Source organism: Vanellus vanellus, assembly GCF_965231255.1.
Source record: "Vanellus vanellus genome assembly, chromosome: 1".
NCBI classification, from domain to species: domain Eukaryota; kingdom Metazoa; phylum Chordata; class Aves; order Charadriiformes; family Charadriidae; genus Vanellus; species Vanellus vanellus.
This window is the reverse complement of record NC_138905.1, coordinates 70175649-70194484: the sequence shown is the minus strand read 5'-3', so window position 1 is coordinate 70194484 and position 18836 is coordinate 70175649. Positions and strand designations below refer to the sequence as shown.

The 18836-nt window shown below is 39.2% G+C and overlaps 1 protein-coding gene across 1 annotated transcript in view; it reads left to right on the top strand.

The window, feature by feature from the left end:
- Nucleotides 1-18836, top strand: part of LOC309669678 (F-actin-monooxygenase MICAL3-like) — a gene marked incomplete at both ends in the record, with an annotated part of 45674 nt that overhangs the window by 20125 nt on the left and 6713 nt on the right. The window contains 8 exons of the mRNA XM_082480427.1: nt 359-555; nt 1458-1570; nt 2047-2109; nt 2851-3024; nt 10530-10625; nt 12818-12874; nt 14753-14857; nt 17327-17434. Coding sequence (XP_082336553.1) covers nt 359-555; nt 1458-1570; nt 2047-2109; nt 2851-3024; nt 10530-10625; nt 12818-12874; nt 14753-14857; nt 17327-17434 — 913 coding nt within the window. The remainder of the gene's footprint in view (nt 1-358; nt 556-1457; nt 1571-2046; nt 2110-2850; nt 3025-10529; nt 10626-12817; nt 12875-14752; nt 14858-17326; nt 17435-18836) is intronic.

Genomic DNA, 18836 nt, shown 5'->3' with positions numbered 1-18836 from the left:
AAATATGGATTAGTCAAGAAAAAAAGAGGACAAAAGTGAAGACTTAACTTAGTTCCGAGCACACAAAAGATTTTAACGTAGGGGAAAACAGTGCAGTCTTCCAGCAAAGGAGGAAATGAAGAAATGTTTCAGAGGATAATAAAGTTTTTAAAAGGAAAAATGAAAGAAGAATACATTTGAGCCGAAGTTCACCATAATGAAGTAGCATCAACTCTACAATACAAAATGGTTGCTGGCAAATAAATTTGAGAGATTTCGGAGAAAGAAAAAAAAAAAAAAAAGGAGATGGTTCTCCGAGTTCTTTCAGAAGACTGATTTCTACTTGGTTCAGTGCATGCTGTCTTTCTGCCCTTTGCAGAGACTTCGATTCTTTGGATGAGCACAATGTGGAGAAGAATAACCAGCTGGCCTTTGACATCGCTGAAAAAGAGTTTGGAATATCTCCCATTATGACTGGAAAGGAAATGGCATCTGTCGGAGAGCCAGATAAACTGTCGATGGTGATGTACCTCACACAGTTCTATGAGATGTTCAAAGACACCATCCCCTCTAGTGGTAAGGAGTTTGGGGCAGATTTAAAGACAGCTTCAGGATGAATGTGTGTCCTTCAGTTATCTTCATGCTACTTCTGCATAAGCTCATACTATTCACTCACTAACTTTACATTACAAAAGTTGACTTCTTATTGGTGCTGATAAAGACCATGTTAGCAGCATCAGGAGAAAAAAAATGAGTTAATACAAAACAATTTTCTCAAAATAATGTCCTCAAAAATTTTATACTCACTTCAGCACTACTAGATAACTTTTCTCCTTTCTTGCTATTATTACGGGTTCATCTGTCTTGGCTCATGTGAGATGCCTTGCTAGTAGTTGTTTAGTAGGTAATTTCAAAACACTGGCCAATTTTTATATCTATTTACTATCTGTGAATGGTGAGAGTAAGTTCAGACCAATGAGGAATGAAAGATCTTTGATTGGAACTGAAAGATGTAATTGTCTAACACAAATCAATATGGCCTACGTTTAAATATTAATAAAGTTGTTATAGCTGTTTCTTTTTTACAGATGATCTTAATTCGATTCTATCATTCTGGTGGGGGAAAAATTGTGTTTAATAGCCTTCTAAAAATACTGTGTGTATCAGGTATCATTTCCAAACCTCTGAACTCTTCTTAAGAATACTGATTATCATGATGCTCTTTAGTAGATAAACACAGTATTTATTATGGGTGGTTATAAACCCTGGAAGGAGAATTGATTTTGGCAAAATTAAAAAGCAGAGTAGCTGAGAAAAGTATTCATTTTGGACACTACAATCATTTTGTATAGAGAATTTAAGAAAAAGAGTGTTACGTTAAAAAAAAAAAAAATCAGTCAGTCCTTCAGTTTTGTATGTAATAGCACCACAGAAATAATTTCTTGGCATTCTCTTGTCCTACCTGTTTTTGCTAACAGATACTCTGGACCTGAATGCAGAAGAAAAAGCTGCCCTAATTGCCAGTACCAAATCACCCATCTCTTTTCTCAGTAAACTGGGACAAAGCATCTCTCGGAAACGCACTCCAAAGGTGACCATACCACAGTCTTACATACATACTTGTATCTGTTAGGCTGCTGTCCAAGTAGGAGGTACTAAAAATATACGTGTAAGTGTGGATCTGCTATGTGTTTACAAAAGACCATGTGTTCCTCAGCTCTTGGCATGGGACAATACGTGACATTCATAACTGCTGAATTACATCTGTAATATGTGCTCTCAATTAGTGGTATATTTCAGTCTTAAAATCCTAGCCTTGTGGTAGTACTTGGGGATATATTTTTGTATTGGAACATAGTGGGTTTCTCAGTTCCCAATTAGTTCAGTGTTGAAGGATGTCCAGTTTGAAGGTAAGAATCCTATTAAACAAATGAAGAATGAACCCGGAGAATTAATCAATTGTGTTGCAAAGCTTACGTGCACTGATGACATTTATCTCAGGCCAGAAAGGTATGAGAATCCTTATTTTTGATTTTATTTTTTTTTCCCTCCTCCTTCCATTTTCAGGACAAAAAGGAAAAGGAACTGGATGGAGCAGGAAAGAGGAGAAAAACCAGCCAATCTGAGGATGTAAGTATTACAGTGAGGAAGGTGTTAGGGAGGAAAACATGTGGTAGGTTCCATGTTCCCAGTTCAGTCCTTTCATTTTCTGCATCCAGACAGGGTTTATACAAGATATTTGTTTTAGACCAAAATTAATTATTCTTCAGAGGTTACCCTGTGTTGTAGTTACAGTGCAAATATTTTACTGATGCTTATGAAAGAATAGTACGCAACAAACAAAATGTTCCACTTCCCTTATCTTCTCTTTTTATTGCAGTTTACTTTGATTTGATGAGGACACCAAGAATAAAACTTTCGTTTAGTAAAGTCATGCAGTATAGCTGGAATTTTCATTCATATTTAAACTTTAGCTTTGGTTAGTGCAAAAAGCATACATTTCTAGTATGCCCCATGAGGCAGTTCTTCACTTGAAATGTTTATAGCCAAATAGGTACAAGTGAGTTAAAACTTAGTGTTTTGAGTTGTCAGTGAAGGTTTGAAGATAGGCCTTTGCTTTGTGTCGGTGGATTCATGGGAGTGTTTCAACTGTGCCTCTTTGGTAGGTAAGTGTACCAAATAAGGTTGAAAAGATAAGTAAGGTTTAACAGAACTTTTGATGACATGCCAAAAGAAATTAGAATGTGAGCTGTCAAGTGCAGACTAGTAAATTTTCTTTCCACAGTGTTAGAAACCTATCACAGCAAAGGGGTAGAGAGGAAAAGATGATCTGGATGCATCTTGTTAAATTTTGATATCGCTGATTGTTAGGAGGACATCCCGCGAAGCTACAGAGAAGAAAGGCCCACACTGGTGAGCGCCTTGACAGAGAGGAGAATTGATGCTGCCATTGGGAATCAGAACAAAGTCAAGTCTATGGCAACCCAGCTACTAGCCAAGTTTGAGGAGAATGCACCAGTGCAGTCCACAAGCTTACGAAGACAGGTAGGAGATGGATAATAAAACCCTTTTATTTTGGAATTACGGAGGAAAATCATGAATAATAACATGCATTCCTTGAGACCGGATGCTAGTGGTGCTCTTCTTCTTCAAAGGCTCTCCTGGGGAAGAGTGAAGCTTACTCAAAAGAGGAAAAAAAAAATATTTAGGAGTATGGGATAGAGAAGAACTTCCTAATAAAAGTCTGTTTCCCTGTTATTGCCTGTATTATGTTAAGTAATCTCTTTCAAAAACATCTTACCAGCAATCAGGTTTCTTTTATAACTGTTATTGCTGTTGAAAAGCTTTCCAGGAACATCCCATTTCTAATGTTTAAGAACTATAATTTTATTTCTGATTTCAACCTTTTCATGCCAGGTTATATCCATTTGTTCTTGTGAACTGTGATTAAGTTTTGTACATGTGTGTAAGCACAGCAGATAAATGCCTGGGAGTTTCTTTGCAGTCGGGATATTTGTGTCATTCCCCTTGAGGCTTCCTGATGACTGCTGATTATTCAGGATGGTATCTGAAATACTGCAACTGCAGGGTAGTTGTCTTGGAAGTTAGATTGAGTCATTTGAAGCTACTGCTAGCAGTGCAGTGTCAGCAGTATAAGGCTCAGTATGGTTTAAGTGCCCAAGTTCTTGCTGTGCTGCATAGTCTGCATAGCTTGTGCCAAGTTCTGTGCTGCCATGGCCAGATTGTGAGGGGGACCTGACCTAGCTACTTTAAAGTTAGGTCAAGTATGTCTATGCTACACTGCACACCAGTGTTAGCAGTATAATATAATCTCAAAATGGGGATGTCCATCCCACTCTTTATCAATCACGTTTCCTCAGCCACTGTGTATTGATTAGAATAACCAGGATCATTTGAAGGAACAATGAAAATAAAGGGAATGTCCAAAAATATATGAAGTTTCCCATTTTTGGATGTTTTCTCCCTTTTTATATTTTACTTGCTAAATGAATTCTTCTCTACCCTGTTTTTTTTTTTTTTCTTAAATGTTTGTCTGTCTTATTCTGCATCCATTCCTTTGGCTTTCTTTGAGTTTCCTTTACTATTTTATCTTTCCTCCGTGGTCCCAACCCACTTTCCCTACAACCTGCATGCAGCAACCTGTCCTGCCTTATCAAGAACGTGTTCACAACCAGCCATCCAGCAGACGAGAGCAGGGCCGTCTTGCTCCCATACCCCAGTGGAAACAGGTAAAGAAACTGATTATGAATACAGTGCATTGCCTGCACCCAACACCAGCTGTCACTGTCCTATTTTTAAACCAGTCCTTTTCTAGAACCTTGTGTGAGCCCATTATTTTAAATAACTTAACTTTTAATGAATAAAATCAGTATCTGCCTTTGGTAATGATGCATGGTTTAATGTTTCAAAAGGACTTAGTCAAATTTTCCCTGCCCTCTTATGCTAGTTTCAACTTCCCAGGGTTTCAGTGGATGTTTTAGCAGAAACATTGCCTACAGATGCAACCTAGTGTAGACATTGTATCATCCAGAGTATTTCTAGATTTTTCTGTTAGAAAAAAATTGAAAATATGTAAGCAATTATTGCAACCAATGAGATTAAACTTGTCATGCCATCTATGATATTAAAGCTCTTCCTCAGTATAGATAGTAAAATCGGTTATCAGTTTTGCTATTCACATGTGAAATCTTACGTGTTCCACAGTTACAGGAGACTTTACCGTTGTTTCCTTTTCTCTGTGACAAACATAGCTGTCCTTGCCATCTTCTCACATTCATTGCATTGCAGATTCCTGTATTACTGTGACTAATCAAATTTTAGGTTTTCTGACCCAGAGGGGGTCAGAGTAGGGATCAGCAGCAGAAAAATCAGCAGGTACCAAATTGTATTTTCTCGCGCATGTTTTGGCCCAGTGTCATTGCTGGTGTTTTTGTTTCAGCAGTACACTTTCAAAAGCAAAGCTTGTGACAGACAATCTTTTCAGGCAGATAGGAATATTAATCTCACTGGCTTCCTCTGCTTCCAGTGTTTCCCTGTGCATATGGCCTCCTCAAGTTTCTGAGAGTGCTGAGATATGTTTTTCTTGCAGCTGTAATTTGGGGAAATGTCTGCTTCTTTCTGGTTGCAGTTTAATGGGACCATAGTTTGGAGTCAAGAGGAAGAAGATGACCTAGTTTAGAAATTCACTGTTCTGCATGTTTATGGATTCATGGTGAACTTCATGTTCAAGGCATTCAGCACATTTAATGCTGCATGTCATGACCACTGCCATGATCTAGAAGATTTCTCCTCAAGAAAGAAGACCTAAACCAGGGGAATTGTCAGTAGGACTGTCAAGAGAATCTTAAAAATATGTGAACATTATGTTTGGGTTTCCTGACTCAGTGTTTTTTCTTCTATATTCTGTCTCATCAAAATCTTCCTTATAGGCTAATGAGCACTTTCAGGTGAATACACATCATCCCTGATTGAGGCAAATTAATTTTTTTAAGAATACTTCCCAGGTAAAGGTGGAGAACTCAAAGAACTGATGCAGCAGAGCATAATATGGCTGTACAATATTAAATCACTTGATGAACACTGCTTATGTTACCCCACAAAAACAGGGAGGACAATTAATGCAGTCCAGTTTATCTCAGTTCAGAAGGATGAAGGTTTGTGTTTTAGCACTTGGAAAAGATCACATCCCTGCAGCCTTGAGATTTGTATTTGAACCTGCTATTGAAACTTTATGAAGGCTTTATAATTAAGCCTTTACAGTGAAACACAAAAGTTCTTATTGTCATGCTTTTGTAATTGATTAAAAAAAGCACAAACTTTTGTTTCCTACTTTTATGATGAGGATTTTCTCCTCACCAGAGAGCAGTTTGTTGTTGGTTTTATTCTTGTTTTTGCTTGCGCTACACAATTAAAAAAAAACGGGGGGGGGGGGGGACCTGGATGAGGGGACAGAGTGTATCCTCAGCAAGTTTGCTGATGATACCAAACTGGGTGGGGTGGCTGACACCCCAGAGGGCTGTGCTGCCATAAAAGCAAGTGCAAGGTCCTGCACCTGGGGAGGAAGAATGCTAGGCACCAGTATAGGTTAGGGGCGGACCTGCTGGGAAGTAGCTCGGAGGAGAAGGATCTGGGGGTTGTGGTAGACAGTAAATTATCCATGACCCAGCAATGTGCCCTTGTCGCCAAAAAGGCCAATGGAATCCTGGGCTGCATAGGGAAGAGTGTGGCCAGTAGGTCGAGGGAGGTCATTCTCCCCCTCTACTCTGCACTGGTGAGGCCACAACTGGAATACTGTGTCCAGTTTTGGGCTCCCCAGTTCAAGAGGGACAGGGATCTGCTGGAGCGAGTCCAGCGAAGGGCAACTAAGATGATTAAGGGATTGGAGCATCTGCCTTATGAGGAAAGGCTGAGAGAGCTGGGACTCTTTAGCCTGGAGAAGAGAAGGCTGAGGGGAGACAAGTTGCATACAAGTATCTAAAGTGGCGTACAAGTATCTAAAGGGTGGGTTGAAGGAGGATGGAGCCAGGCTCTTTTCAATGGTTCCAAGTAACAGGACAAGGGGTAACGGGCACAAGTTAGTACACAGGAAGTTCCGTTCAAATACACAGAAAAACTTTTTTACGGTGAGGGTGACAGAGCACTGGCACAGGCTGCCCAGGGAGGTTGTGGAGTCCCCTTCTCTGTAGATTTTCAAGACGCGCCTGGATGCAGTCCTGAGTAATGTGCTCTAGGCAATCCTGCTTTAGCAGGGGAGTTGGACTAGATGATCTCTCGAGGTCCCTTCCAACTCTGAAAATTCTGTGATTCTGATCTCCCTCGACATTGATAGCATCTCCATATAGGCAGCAATGTAGGGCAGATCTTTGAAAAATCTTTCTGTAACAGTTGTGCTTTCAGAGGACTTACATTGTTTTATTCAACACTGACATTGCTTGCCTTGTGTGGATGATTTCCCTCTCAGGATTACAGCTGGAGATGATCTTTCCTAAATAGGCTTTACTGCATCAATAGAAGATGGTTGGTTCTTGGGTCCAGGTTTCATGCTGGATTTTGCAGTGCTTTTCATCTGACAATTGAAATGGAGAAGAATAAAACTGGGTTTTGAGGATGCAAAATCTGCAGGATACAGTAGGATCAAAGAAACGATTGATACAGTCCCTATTCCAAAAGGGTTTTTTTATTACTTGCCTGGGGAAATGAAGAACATCAGTTGTCTTAATTCAAAAGCTATGGTAGTATATAGAATCATTTATTCCCAACTGATCAGAGGTCAGCTGAGGCAGGAAGCCATCCACTGAGCCGAGCAGCCATCTTTTCCAAGCATGGACAGAAATCCGTCTTGCAGGAGGTTGTTGGTGAAGCAGTGCTTCAGCTGGCTGCTGAGATTCCTAGTTCTGGTTGCTTAGGCATGCAGAATCTGATAGCTGTGAGACTGTGTGTTACTATGGTACTGAAATGGCTTTCTACTCTTGACACTGGGCATACTAGCTACAAAGGTATTTCCTGGGCCACAGATTACCAACAGTGGAGTTGGTGCGGGTACCAGTACTGGAGATACTGTAAAGGATTAGCATTGCTCCTGACAAGCTCTTTGGGGAGGATGTATGTTTACCAGAAAGAGCTGTTCATGAAGCTATAGGAAGGGGTTGTCATGTTTGGCACAGGTGTCAGAGTTTATGAGCAGAAACTTGTGTCAGTGACTGCGTATAAGATATACCGCATAGTGAATACCTTCTACTGAAGAGTCCTTTGAAGAGGAGCAAAGCAGTTCCTGAGGGGACAAACCATTATTCAGGGAAACCACAAGTTGTCTAATGTTCTTGCCAGGAGGCTGAATGAAGTTGAAGTCCTCAAAGGTCTTTGGAAGAAGGGAAGTTTTGCATTCTGTGTTTCATAGATTTGGTCCTGCATCCTGGAAACTGCATGGAAGAGGAAAGTATACTGCAAAAGCATAGGAGTGATTGCAGGGAAGAAACCACACAGTTGCAAAGGATGTGTTCTGGGTTGGACCCCCAGTTTTGGTGGAAAATTTACATCTGCCTTGGGCTATTACCTGCCAGCATCTGTCAGATGGACTTCCTTAGCTGTACTTGCTTATCGCTTTGAGTCTAGAATCTTGCTTTGCCCTGGAGTTAAGAGTTACGAGGCCAGAAGTTTCAATGAGTTTGTAAGCCAGACTGTCTGTGTCTGTTGTACAGGTAGGGTAGGGGTGACGTGCTGAGACAGGATTCCTAGAAAGAGTGAAATCCTGGCAGAATCTGTTCTGAAGGAGTTTCTGCTTTCATCACAAGACCTTTAATGCTATCTCTCTTGGAAAAGAAAAACCTTCAAAAGATCAAGCAGGTTAAAAACCTCACCAATCTGTGGCTCACGTAATTTTGTGTGGTCTGCATTTTCCTCATGAATTGGATTACAAAGTTTGTTTTATTGAGCTGCACTTTGAGAACGTTGAACTGTGTTGGCAAAATTGGGTTCATGCTATTATAAGCACCTCAGCAGCAGCATGAAGATACTGCTAAGTGTACATGCACAGTGGAAATGCATGTAATTTTTTATGTGATGGTAATATCTCCTATAATACCTGGATTGTGTTTCATGGTGTGGTAGTTAATCTCCTCAAACGGATGCCTGCTTGTATAAAAACATCTTCCTTGGTGTGTTTTATTGCTTTCCAAACCATTTTGGTTGCTTTTGGGAAAGAACATCTCATCAGGGATCATGAAAACATTGAAAAGCTGTGTGCTTTATTCAGAAGAGGATCTGATTGTTTGGGCATGGTATGGGAGACAAGCCTTTGAAACTGAATTTTGTCCTCGCTTTCCAGACTCGCATCTTATGGCTTTAAGCAGTTTTCTGCTATAGTTTCGTAGGTCTCCCAGCAGCAGCAACGTATGTGTGTAATACATAAGCTTAAATCACTGATGTATGCAAAGATGCTTCTAAGATGGAGATCGCATGTCTTTTGGTGCAAATCTTTTCTGCCTTTGGAGGTCTGATGCTTGTTCTTTTGAGATGGTCCCTTGAAGTGTGATAAAGGTGCAGCAGTACAAACTCTTTTCAGTAAATCTGTTGGAATGGTCATTTTTGAAGATATACAATGACCGAGATGACCACAGTCAGCGGGAGCTGAAATCTTAACAGAAGAGAACTTACAACATGAATGATTTCTGCAAATATTGCTTTTCCTACTTAATTTGTTACTTAAATCTGTTGATATAGCTTTCCTCTTTCCTACAGCCATCTTTGTCTTTGCATGCTCAGAAATGCGTCGTGCTAGAGGATTGAACATGTACTTCATATGCCTGTACAATGTTATATTCTGAGATCTGCTGTGGGAAAATCCACAAGTTTGTGAAAATGTTGAAATTTGAAATGCAAACTCAGCCATGGTCAGATGAAAGTCCATGAACAGCTTTAGTGGTTGAAAATGTTATCACCCTTTCAGCTAGAAATTAGTGACTTCACAGCTGAGCCTTTTGAACAGCATATAAGTGTTCCTCACCCACTTCAGTGCAAAGTCATGTGCTTTAGTTTAAGCTGCTTTTGTAGCATGTGTTTGAATTGGAAGAGTTGATTATTTATTTATTTATTTATTTATTTATTTATTTATTTTTGCTGAAAAGGAAGAGAACACCCAAACAGATGTTAGTGCTAGCTAAGCTGTAAAGGCAATAAGGAACATCTGTAATAACTTTAAACAGTATGCTATTTCTTTGGAGGCTATCTAGCAGTGGCTATGGCTATACAGCATTTTTTTCACAGTGCAACAATTTCCGGATATGCTCTGTTGAGAACTCAAAAGAAAAGAATAAATCAGGCAGAAGATATATTAATAATTAAACAGCGATGGAGAAAAGAACATACATAGTAAGGAGGTACAGAACTGGAAAGGCATGTTTTCTGACATATTAAAATGAGAACATGTATGTGCATTCAGACTGTTAGATACGGCTACATTTTAGCTATAAAACAGCTGTATTTCTGTTCTAGTAGAATGGCAGAGTACAGTTTGACTTCCTTGAGATGGTTTAGTATCTGTAAGTTAAAGAGGAGGGATCTGAAGCGGAGAACAAAACACTGTGACTTGAGTTATATTGCTAATGAACTGCAAGCAAGAGTAATTAGGTAAACAGGATGGATATCCTTAAACATTGCAAGGCATAGCAACAAGTAATTTTTCATGAAGCAAAGAGAGCAGTCCAGCTGTGCTATGGAGAGTTCCAAGTTGTACCTTTCACTGATTGTAAGACCTCGAGTCAGAAACTCAACTGATGATTGATGTAAGTATGTGTTGGCTGCCCCTAGAGGTATCTGTCAAATGGACATGTGATCGTGTGGCTGTGGGTGAAAAACTTTGGTCTTTCAGCTTCAGATAAAATGTGACTTTAGTCATTCGTGAGAGGGTCCGAGTTAAGGATCACGATGTCTCAGTTCATGTGTTCTGGCCTGTCTCCCCAAAGCCAGTGGTAGTGTTATCTTTTTTTCTACCATTATTATGATTTTTTTTTCTTTTTCTGTTTTTAAAAAAGCTGAGGAATAAGGAACGTTGTCGGACCTGCCCCAAAAAAGTGATCATGCTCTCTCCTTCCTCTCCACCTTCCTCTCCACCATATCCCAGGCAGCAGGTGATTCCTTCTGCATGCTCTGTCCCTTTCTCTTCATTACTGCTTGTACAAGCGACTAGATCAGTTACTGGATATCCTATTTACAAATGCATTTCCAGTTTTCTTTTTTCAGGTGGTGATAGACCTTCTTCAACCTCTTAGATTAGGAATACAGATTGGCGTTAGCTTGCCAGAAGTATGATTATGATGATTATCTGATGCACTGGAGACTGAGATTTTACTGTAGGGTAATTTGTAATTACAGTAGGCTTTTTCAGTTTTGAGTTGCAGCAAAACAGAAATTAAATATTTGGAGGAAAATGCAACTTTTCTCCATTTCCACTCTTCATTTAAACAAGTGTGAATGACAATTTGCCCTTGTACTTGTGAAACTCTTTCAGGATTAATTGTATGAAGTGCCTTTTAGAGTGTTGTAGTGGCCTGCACGTGTCCAATGTGGTATTCCTTTTCCCCTACACCCAAGCCTTTGTCTCACATGAGTTTGTGTTCAGTCTGTCTTAGTTTGAATTTGGAGCTGTGAGAGCTTTTCTGAACTGAGTGTATAAATGTGCATCCAGATGTTTGTGCACATTTGTTGTCCTTCTAGTTAAAAATTACCTGAAATCCTTTAATATTTGTGTCTTGTTGTACATGGTCATTGTTCTTCTTTGAGTTGTATCTTTTTTAAATTTTTGTTTGGTCCTACTGCAGTAATAAATTTCACCCCTTCCAGATTAATCCTATCCAAATTAACCTTGAGGTTGTAAAAAGGCAGCTGCAATTCCATAGACCTCCCATAACTTTAATTGTACAAATACATTTCCCCATAGGTGGGAAAATGTTTCTTTGCTGAACACTTGTATGCCTACAAACTCTGTAAAGACATGTTACCTTTTAGCAGAGTAGACAAGGCTTATTCTTGGACATAAAGTTTCACTTGCCTTATTGCTGTGATTTCTCAGAGTGTTGTTACATATTACATTTAATTTGGTCTAATTATTGTCAGCCTCTGGAGCACACATTCTCCAGTGCCTTTCTGGTGTCTGCTTCTGCAAAATAGGTCAGGTCTGCTTACTGATCTGATTTAAAACTGTCCTAACAAAAAAGCGGTTAGTTTTCTGGCACATTGTGGACAGCATGGTGCAAGAAAGGATACAGCAATGGACATCTGGGTAGAATGGGTGGGGAAAGCCCTTTTCGTTAGCAAAACTCACATTTAAACTGAATTAAGTGTAATATTATCAGATGATGTGATAGATAGCTGCCTTCCTCTTGTCAACATCCTTTGAAAATTTTGACAGATAGGTTTTATGAGAGAAGAAAGGTTTTCCCCAAGCTTACAGATAGAAAAACCAAGGCAGGTAAATGCTGAGTTTTACTTTTTAATCTATGGCATGGGATTCATTTTCCAGACAGAGAAATTGGCTTTCAGTCACTAAGGACCCCTTAACTCTGTATTTTCCCTCCCTAGCTTCTGCAAGTGTTCATTTGTCCTGTTTCTTTTTGGTTGCCTAGTTCAGTCATGAGAGCCAGCTACTGCTAGGTCCAAGTGTACTTTGACCGTTTTCTATGTTGTGTCCTGTAGGAAGCTTATTTTGTGTGTTGTCTTGCTCAAACAAACAATAGTAATAATAGTAATAAACCTCAGTTTCTTCCTTTTACCTCTGAGGAATTTTTACCCCCTGTGCTACAGAACTGGTCTGTTAGACTCACTTGAGAGGGATCTGCTTTTGGAGACATTCTTTTTTCCTTAGGAATGATTTCTTTTCCTGAAATTGTCTTGGCCCAGGCCTCATAGCGAGTCAGATGGATCTATGTCCTTGTTACACTGATATCTTTTAAAATCTGTACCTCTTTGCTTCTAATGCATTCATTCTGCCACCTCTTTTAAACTTTCCATTTCCTTCCTTTGATCTAACATCACAGTATGAGTTATATTGAGTGTCTTACCATCTTTATCATACTAATTTCATTACACTGTGGTACTAGATTGTGGTTTAATGACCTAATATGGATATATACAGATTGTTTTTTAAAATTTTCCATACAGGATGCAAGTTACTATTGCCAGTCTAAGAATATTCTTCTTAATAAACTGTTATGCTATTGTTATGGCCTCCTTTCTGTCTGCATCATAAGAAAAATTAGATGAAGTGTGTTTTGACTAGAAGTTGGTCTGTGGTTGTTATTAAGCTCATAATTTTTGCCTGCAGAGAAACAGGGAACCTGTCGCCGACTATCCCGGGGAGCAGAGTCCCAGACAGGAAAGGGTAAAGAGCATGAACAAATGGCATGGATGCTGATGACACAAGGCTGTGGTGGATGCGTGTAATACAGAGAGCAAATGTATTGGGTAGTGAAACACACTTATCCTAATGCTGCTGTTAACACGCTGGAACTGCTGAGAGTCAGTTAGGAGTGATTATTTCTGTGTGATACCCACAAAAATGCATAACAAGCCTTTATCAACAGTTTGCTACGTGCTTTTATTTTGCTGTAAATCTGGCACTTAAGCTCTTCCCATTTTTCTTTTTCTCTTACACCTCTTTATTGAAGTATGCTGTGGCTGTATCAGAACAAGAAGAGTTATGTTTTGTGCTAATTCATGCGAACATGGTTGCATTGTTTCCACCGCTTGCTTTCTGGATGGTTAAGCAACTGGCATTCCATCCTGCCTCCTACAGGCCAAAGTAAAAGGAAAAATGATGAGGCATTATTTAGCATAGAGACTTTGAAGCCTTCTTAACAATGAAATATTCAATGGTCTGTCTGAATGGCTCAGTATTATACAGAAGCATGGGAAAGGAAAAGATAGGCACTCAGAAGAATTGGTTGACTTGAATTCATATTGACAAATTAATTGACATTCCAGTAAAGGCTTTGAATGAATTAAGTCATAAGTGGTAGCCAGCTATAAAACTGTTGCAACTTTCAGAATGTGTTCTAACAAAAGACTCTTGTGGGCTGAATGTTTTCTGACAGGCAGTAGAAAATGAATAAGCGTGTGTCTGCAGTGACACAGAAGCCCACAGCTTTATAATAGGCCCTCGTTTTAGTGAAAATGATCTAGTAGGAAGGAGTAGGTGGAACTGAAAGCAGCTGAAAGTAGAGTGTATTACTGATGCATCTGAATGGGAAAAGTGTTTCTCGTAAATTGGGTGTGAACCCAATTTTCTGTTCTGCTTTGGAGAACAGTTAGTAATACATAGCAGCACTCTGGCATTCTTGACAGATCAAGCCTGAGGTTTCTTCATGCACACATTTGCAGTTCCTGGTTCATTTACTTTTGAACTCTACAAACAAATTAGCTGAAGGCTGTGTGATATTGCAGGTAATACTCCTGTCCTGTACAGGAGCCACAAGCCAGGTCTTTTTCCCGTGTCACTAAATACACCACACAACAGTCTAAGAAGATTGATATGAAAGACCAGAATAGTGGAGGTGTCAAATATTGTGCCTGGGATGTGTTGACGTCACAGTGCAGTAAAAACAAGTAGGGCAGTGAAGTTGCAGAAGTAAAACTGACAACTTCTGAAATAGTTTGATTTTGCTGTGCCTTGTTTCAGCCAGCCAGTCTCATTAAACATTCTCTCTTTGGTAAGTACAGCAATTCACATTTCATATACCAATGGAGACAAACTTACTCTTTATGAGAACTGAAGTACATTACCCTAAAAAATGTGTTTCTGTGCACAAAATGTGAGAAACAAGTAAGTGCAGGTTTAGATATGTAAAGGATATCCTTGAGAATTGAAAACTATGGTGAAATAAGTTGACAAATAGGCTCCTTTGTGCATGATAAAGCCACTTTTTTTTTTTTGGTGGTGGTGGTAATGCCAGAGAAAGAGGCCACACGCTTGTTTGGTTTTGGCTGCAGCAGTCCTAGGTAGGAGAGTTGGGAGTAACAACTAATTCAACTGGGGTGTTTTTTTGGCCTTGAGGGTCAAAACTTAGCACTTCATTAGAACAGTAGACCATGGAAATAAATAATTTCCATTTATTAGAAATAAAAAACAGCCTTCACATGGGAGCTCCTCTAACTATTCTGCATGTGAATTTCATACCTTTTGTCTGGCATTTTGGTGTCTATTCCTTTTGGGGTTTTTTTGCTGGTTTGTTTACTTCCTGCCTCCTTCCTCATCTCACAGAGATCTCCTCGTTTATTTTCTGATGACCAAGTGCCTGAGAATGTTGAGCAAAGGGCATGTCAGCTAACTGCCCTCCGGGAGTCCAGACCTGCAGTGAGGCATCAGGTGACTACAGCCCTGCCCATCTGCTGTCCTGTATCAGTGTGGGATTCTGGGTACCAGTGACATCTGGGGTCAGAGGGATAGAAAAATTCATCCAAATATGATAACCGTTGCTGTGCAGTCATTGGGTTATAAAGACATGGTCAAGTCTATTTTGTGTAGTATTTTGATCCTACGTGCCAGTTCTTAACTATTTCCTTGTTTGATGAATGACAATGTTTCTGTTTCTCAAAACACAGTGTAAACAATAAGGTAAAAAACAGCCTCCAAGCTTCAGAGCACATGCTGAAAATCAGCTGCACTCCAGATCAAATCATCTCACAGTGGTCACTTACCAGTTGGTTGCTCATAAATTTTACTTGCTTCTGGAAGCAAGAACACTCGCATTTTCCAAGCATAATTCCTGGCTCTGAAGTACTACTTTTGTCTCCATACTTCCTGTATACTTATTTCCAACAGTAGAGTTGGCAGCTTGCGCAGGTTTTCTTTGATTCCAGCGTACACTTTTGATTTGGTTTTGTTTTTTGCTTAATTTTCTCTCCAGTGTGTCATCTTTGGCATATGGGAGCATGCCAGTTTGAACAGTGGTTTCTTTAGCTTCTAGTTGCTTGCATCTATCTGTTTTCTGTTTTTTTTTCTTCAACACTATTTGGCAAACTGGAGGGTGCTTTTGGAAAACACCATCTACATAAGTGATTTTTTTCATAATGTATTGTTTTGAGTTAACCATCCAAAATCAAACTCGCTTCTTGGGCTGGAGTATAAACAGTCCCAGAACTTTTGCTGGTGGGCATAACTTTTCCAAGCCATGTCAAAAGGAAATTTATAACATTTAGGTTACTTTCCATTGCTGTTCTTTTGGGGATGCTGTCTTTGCTGATAATTAAAGTCAGTGAAGCTGTTCTTGAGGAAGGAAGAATGAACCTTTGACTGGATTTGAGATAGAATTTTGGGGACATAGAAGAAACCATGAAAGACTGGGTAAGAAGGCTAATTTAAACATATTGACATCCATTTGTTAATGGGTGACACAACTGAAGATCTTAGGCATAATCCATGGACGACATACTCATGTGCACTTCCTTACTCAGTTTGAATGATGATACAGAAATTAATATCTAGACCAAAGCATCTTGCTCCTGCCTTTTGTGTTGTTCTCCAACACTTTTAAGCTCCTTTTGAGGGTGGAAAAGATTAACAGCATTACAATGCAAAGACAAAAATTGTTTTTGAAACTGATTTCTGCAGTGTGCAGAGTCAAGGAGGAGAGAAAATATAAGGGAGGTGGAGAGCACAAAGTAGAGGAAAGGATAAAGTGGGTAGGGCAGAGAGGAAAAAGAGGAAACAGATGTTGGAACACTGCATGCAATGATAGGTTATGATGTGGGATTTAAGGGAAGAAAACAAAAACAGAGTAGTAAGAGAAAGAAAGCTTAGCAAACAAAGGCATTTTCAAAAAAGAAATTTGATTAAATGTTGATGATCTTAAGTACAGAAAATCTGTGTATAAAATAAACAGTTATATTTCTTTAAATTGGGGAAATTGTGAAAGCCAAGCTATTTTGTATTTTGTCCAGTAAACTTAATCTTGAGGCTAGGGTATGCTAAGTGGCTAGAAATAGCTATTTTTGTGGGTCATGCAGCTATGTGACATTTATTTTTCCTTTTTATAATGGAAAACATAATTTTATTGTAAAAGAGGGACAAATATTTGAAATTTGCATAATTTTTCTTTCCAGATTATAATTTCTAGGAACACACAGTTTCTACCAGCACTATTTGTCTGATACTTCCAGCTGTTGTTTTTTTCCTATTTATGTATAGTGTTTCTTGGGAGATGGGCATAATGAGAGGAATATGTTGAAAGACCAAATTCTGCATTCTCTTGTGAGGAACCAGTTTCAGAAGGATGCAGATTCTCAGTTTGGGATTTATTGCTTGCCATTTGATAAGCGAGAACAGCAGATTGTTTTATATTGTTTAATTCTTTTTAGCGTGGTGTTTCCAACTGCTTACAGTAAATTTTACGTTGGAAATTTGCTGCTAATTACTGGTAATGCATACAAGTTAATTTCTTTCTCTTCCATCCCCAAGGCGAGCAGGCTTTTAGGTTTATATAGTTAAAATATAGAAGAGATCTCACATGGCCTGAAATACAATCTTAGTGCCTTGGGCCAATAATACACAACAATGGGAGATACAGGAGGAGGAGCAGAGGAGATTGATTTGAGATCTTTGCCAGTGGCTTGGTTGAGTTACAGGAGGTTGGACATCTGTGGAAGTAGGTAACTGCTTCCAAATGGTCCTAAATAACTTAAAACCTAATAAAGAACAAATTAAGCATAACTTACTCTGCCTCACTAGAATTTTTTTTTTTTTTATGGTGGGCAGAAGGGCCTGAGTGTTTTCATTTTCTCCTCTTTTCCCTCTGTAGCCATGTATGACTGCTTTGATTTTCATTTTATTTTTTAGCTTGAGACTGAACCGTCTCGCCGATTCTTTGTTGACCAGTGGGAGCTCTCCCTTAGCCTCCGTTCTTCTAATCGCCCTTCTTCACCTTCATCTGACTCTCTTCGACAGGTAGCATTAGCCTGAGCATTGCAAGCTGCACTCAGCTGTGTTCGCTTGCTGCACCCTGGTCCCACCAGCCAAGGACACACCACAAGAGATGGCTAGGCTTGCAATGCTTCACCTGCAAAATGCAATGTCTGTGCATATTCATGCACAAATGAGAAGACAGAGGCAACCTGTGGCATAGCTTGGTTATTGTCAGCCATAAAGCGTTTTGAAACTAAATATATTTAATGTTTGGTGTAAATGAAAAGCTTGTGGTACATCTCACTCTCAAATTAGTTCTTTTGAGCACTGATAGTCCTTCTGGCTTTGCAGTAAAGCTTTCTTGTTTTGCTGGCTGCTTATGTTGAGATCTTGGGCCAAACTACAGAATGCGTTTGTGCATATATGCTTAATGGACAGTGTGAAATAAAAAGTACTTTGGCTTTCTGAAAAATCACTGGGAATTTGAACTAGTTGCAGTTGTTGTACATAAAGACCAGGAACTTGATTTGACCTAAGCTGGAGTGGGTTCTTTGACCGCCCTTAAAAATGTTGCAGAATGTTGTATATTTTGAAGACTTTTGCCCACAGGAGGAAACATAAAATGCTTCATTTAAGACCCAGTATTAGACGAGATGTGATGTATAGGAAAAAAGCAGAACAACTCAGAAACAGAACCCCACATCAATAATTCATCAACTAAATTTCCCACACCAAATAGTCCAAGGTATTGTGAGTTGAGATTAGCATAATCGCTTTTTAAACTTTGAACTTCATGTATGCTGCTAGAAGTTTAAAGATCTCAAAGCATCTGCAGTTAAGGTTGGATGAAGGTTTCAAATCAAAACTTGTTTAGTGAAAACCTGGTTCATCTAAAACAAATTTTTTTCCATGGAGAAGCTTAAACTGCCTTTTAAGAAAACTTAAAACCTCAAAGGTTTCTAGTCTTCTAGAGGAAAATTGAAAACTCTTGGCCAGATGATTACGGTTGCCAGTTAAAGATCAATGTTGAATGAAAGGAAGAAAATTTTTCCACTGGGCACGATTTTAAATGTAATATTTGACAAGATACAATGTATGACATTGAAAGGCAACTCTGCACATATATGTGTGCACATTAGCTGAAGAAAAATATAGAACCTGGAGAATTTTTAAAGAAAACTTATGTGTTATTTCTTGCATATATATATACTGTGAGTATTCTGCATTTTGGGGTGGAATCAGTAGACAAGTAGAAGTCCTTTCTGGGTAGAAATAAACCCTCATTACTGCAGTGGCACAGAGCTTAAGGAATTGGGACTTCAGTGATAGCAGTGGTAATCTCTGACTGCTGAGCACTCCATTTTCAAAGTCTTTTTCCCCAAAATACCACCCATTCTGTGGTGAATTTCAGGTTTTGTGGCGCTTCCTGCTGTTTGAACATGTG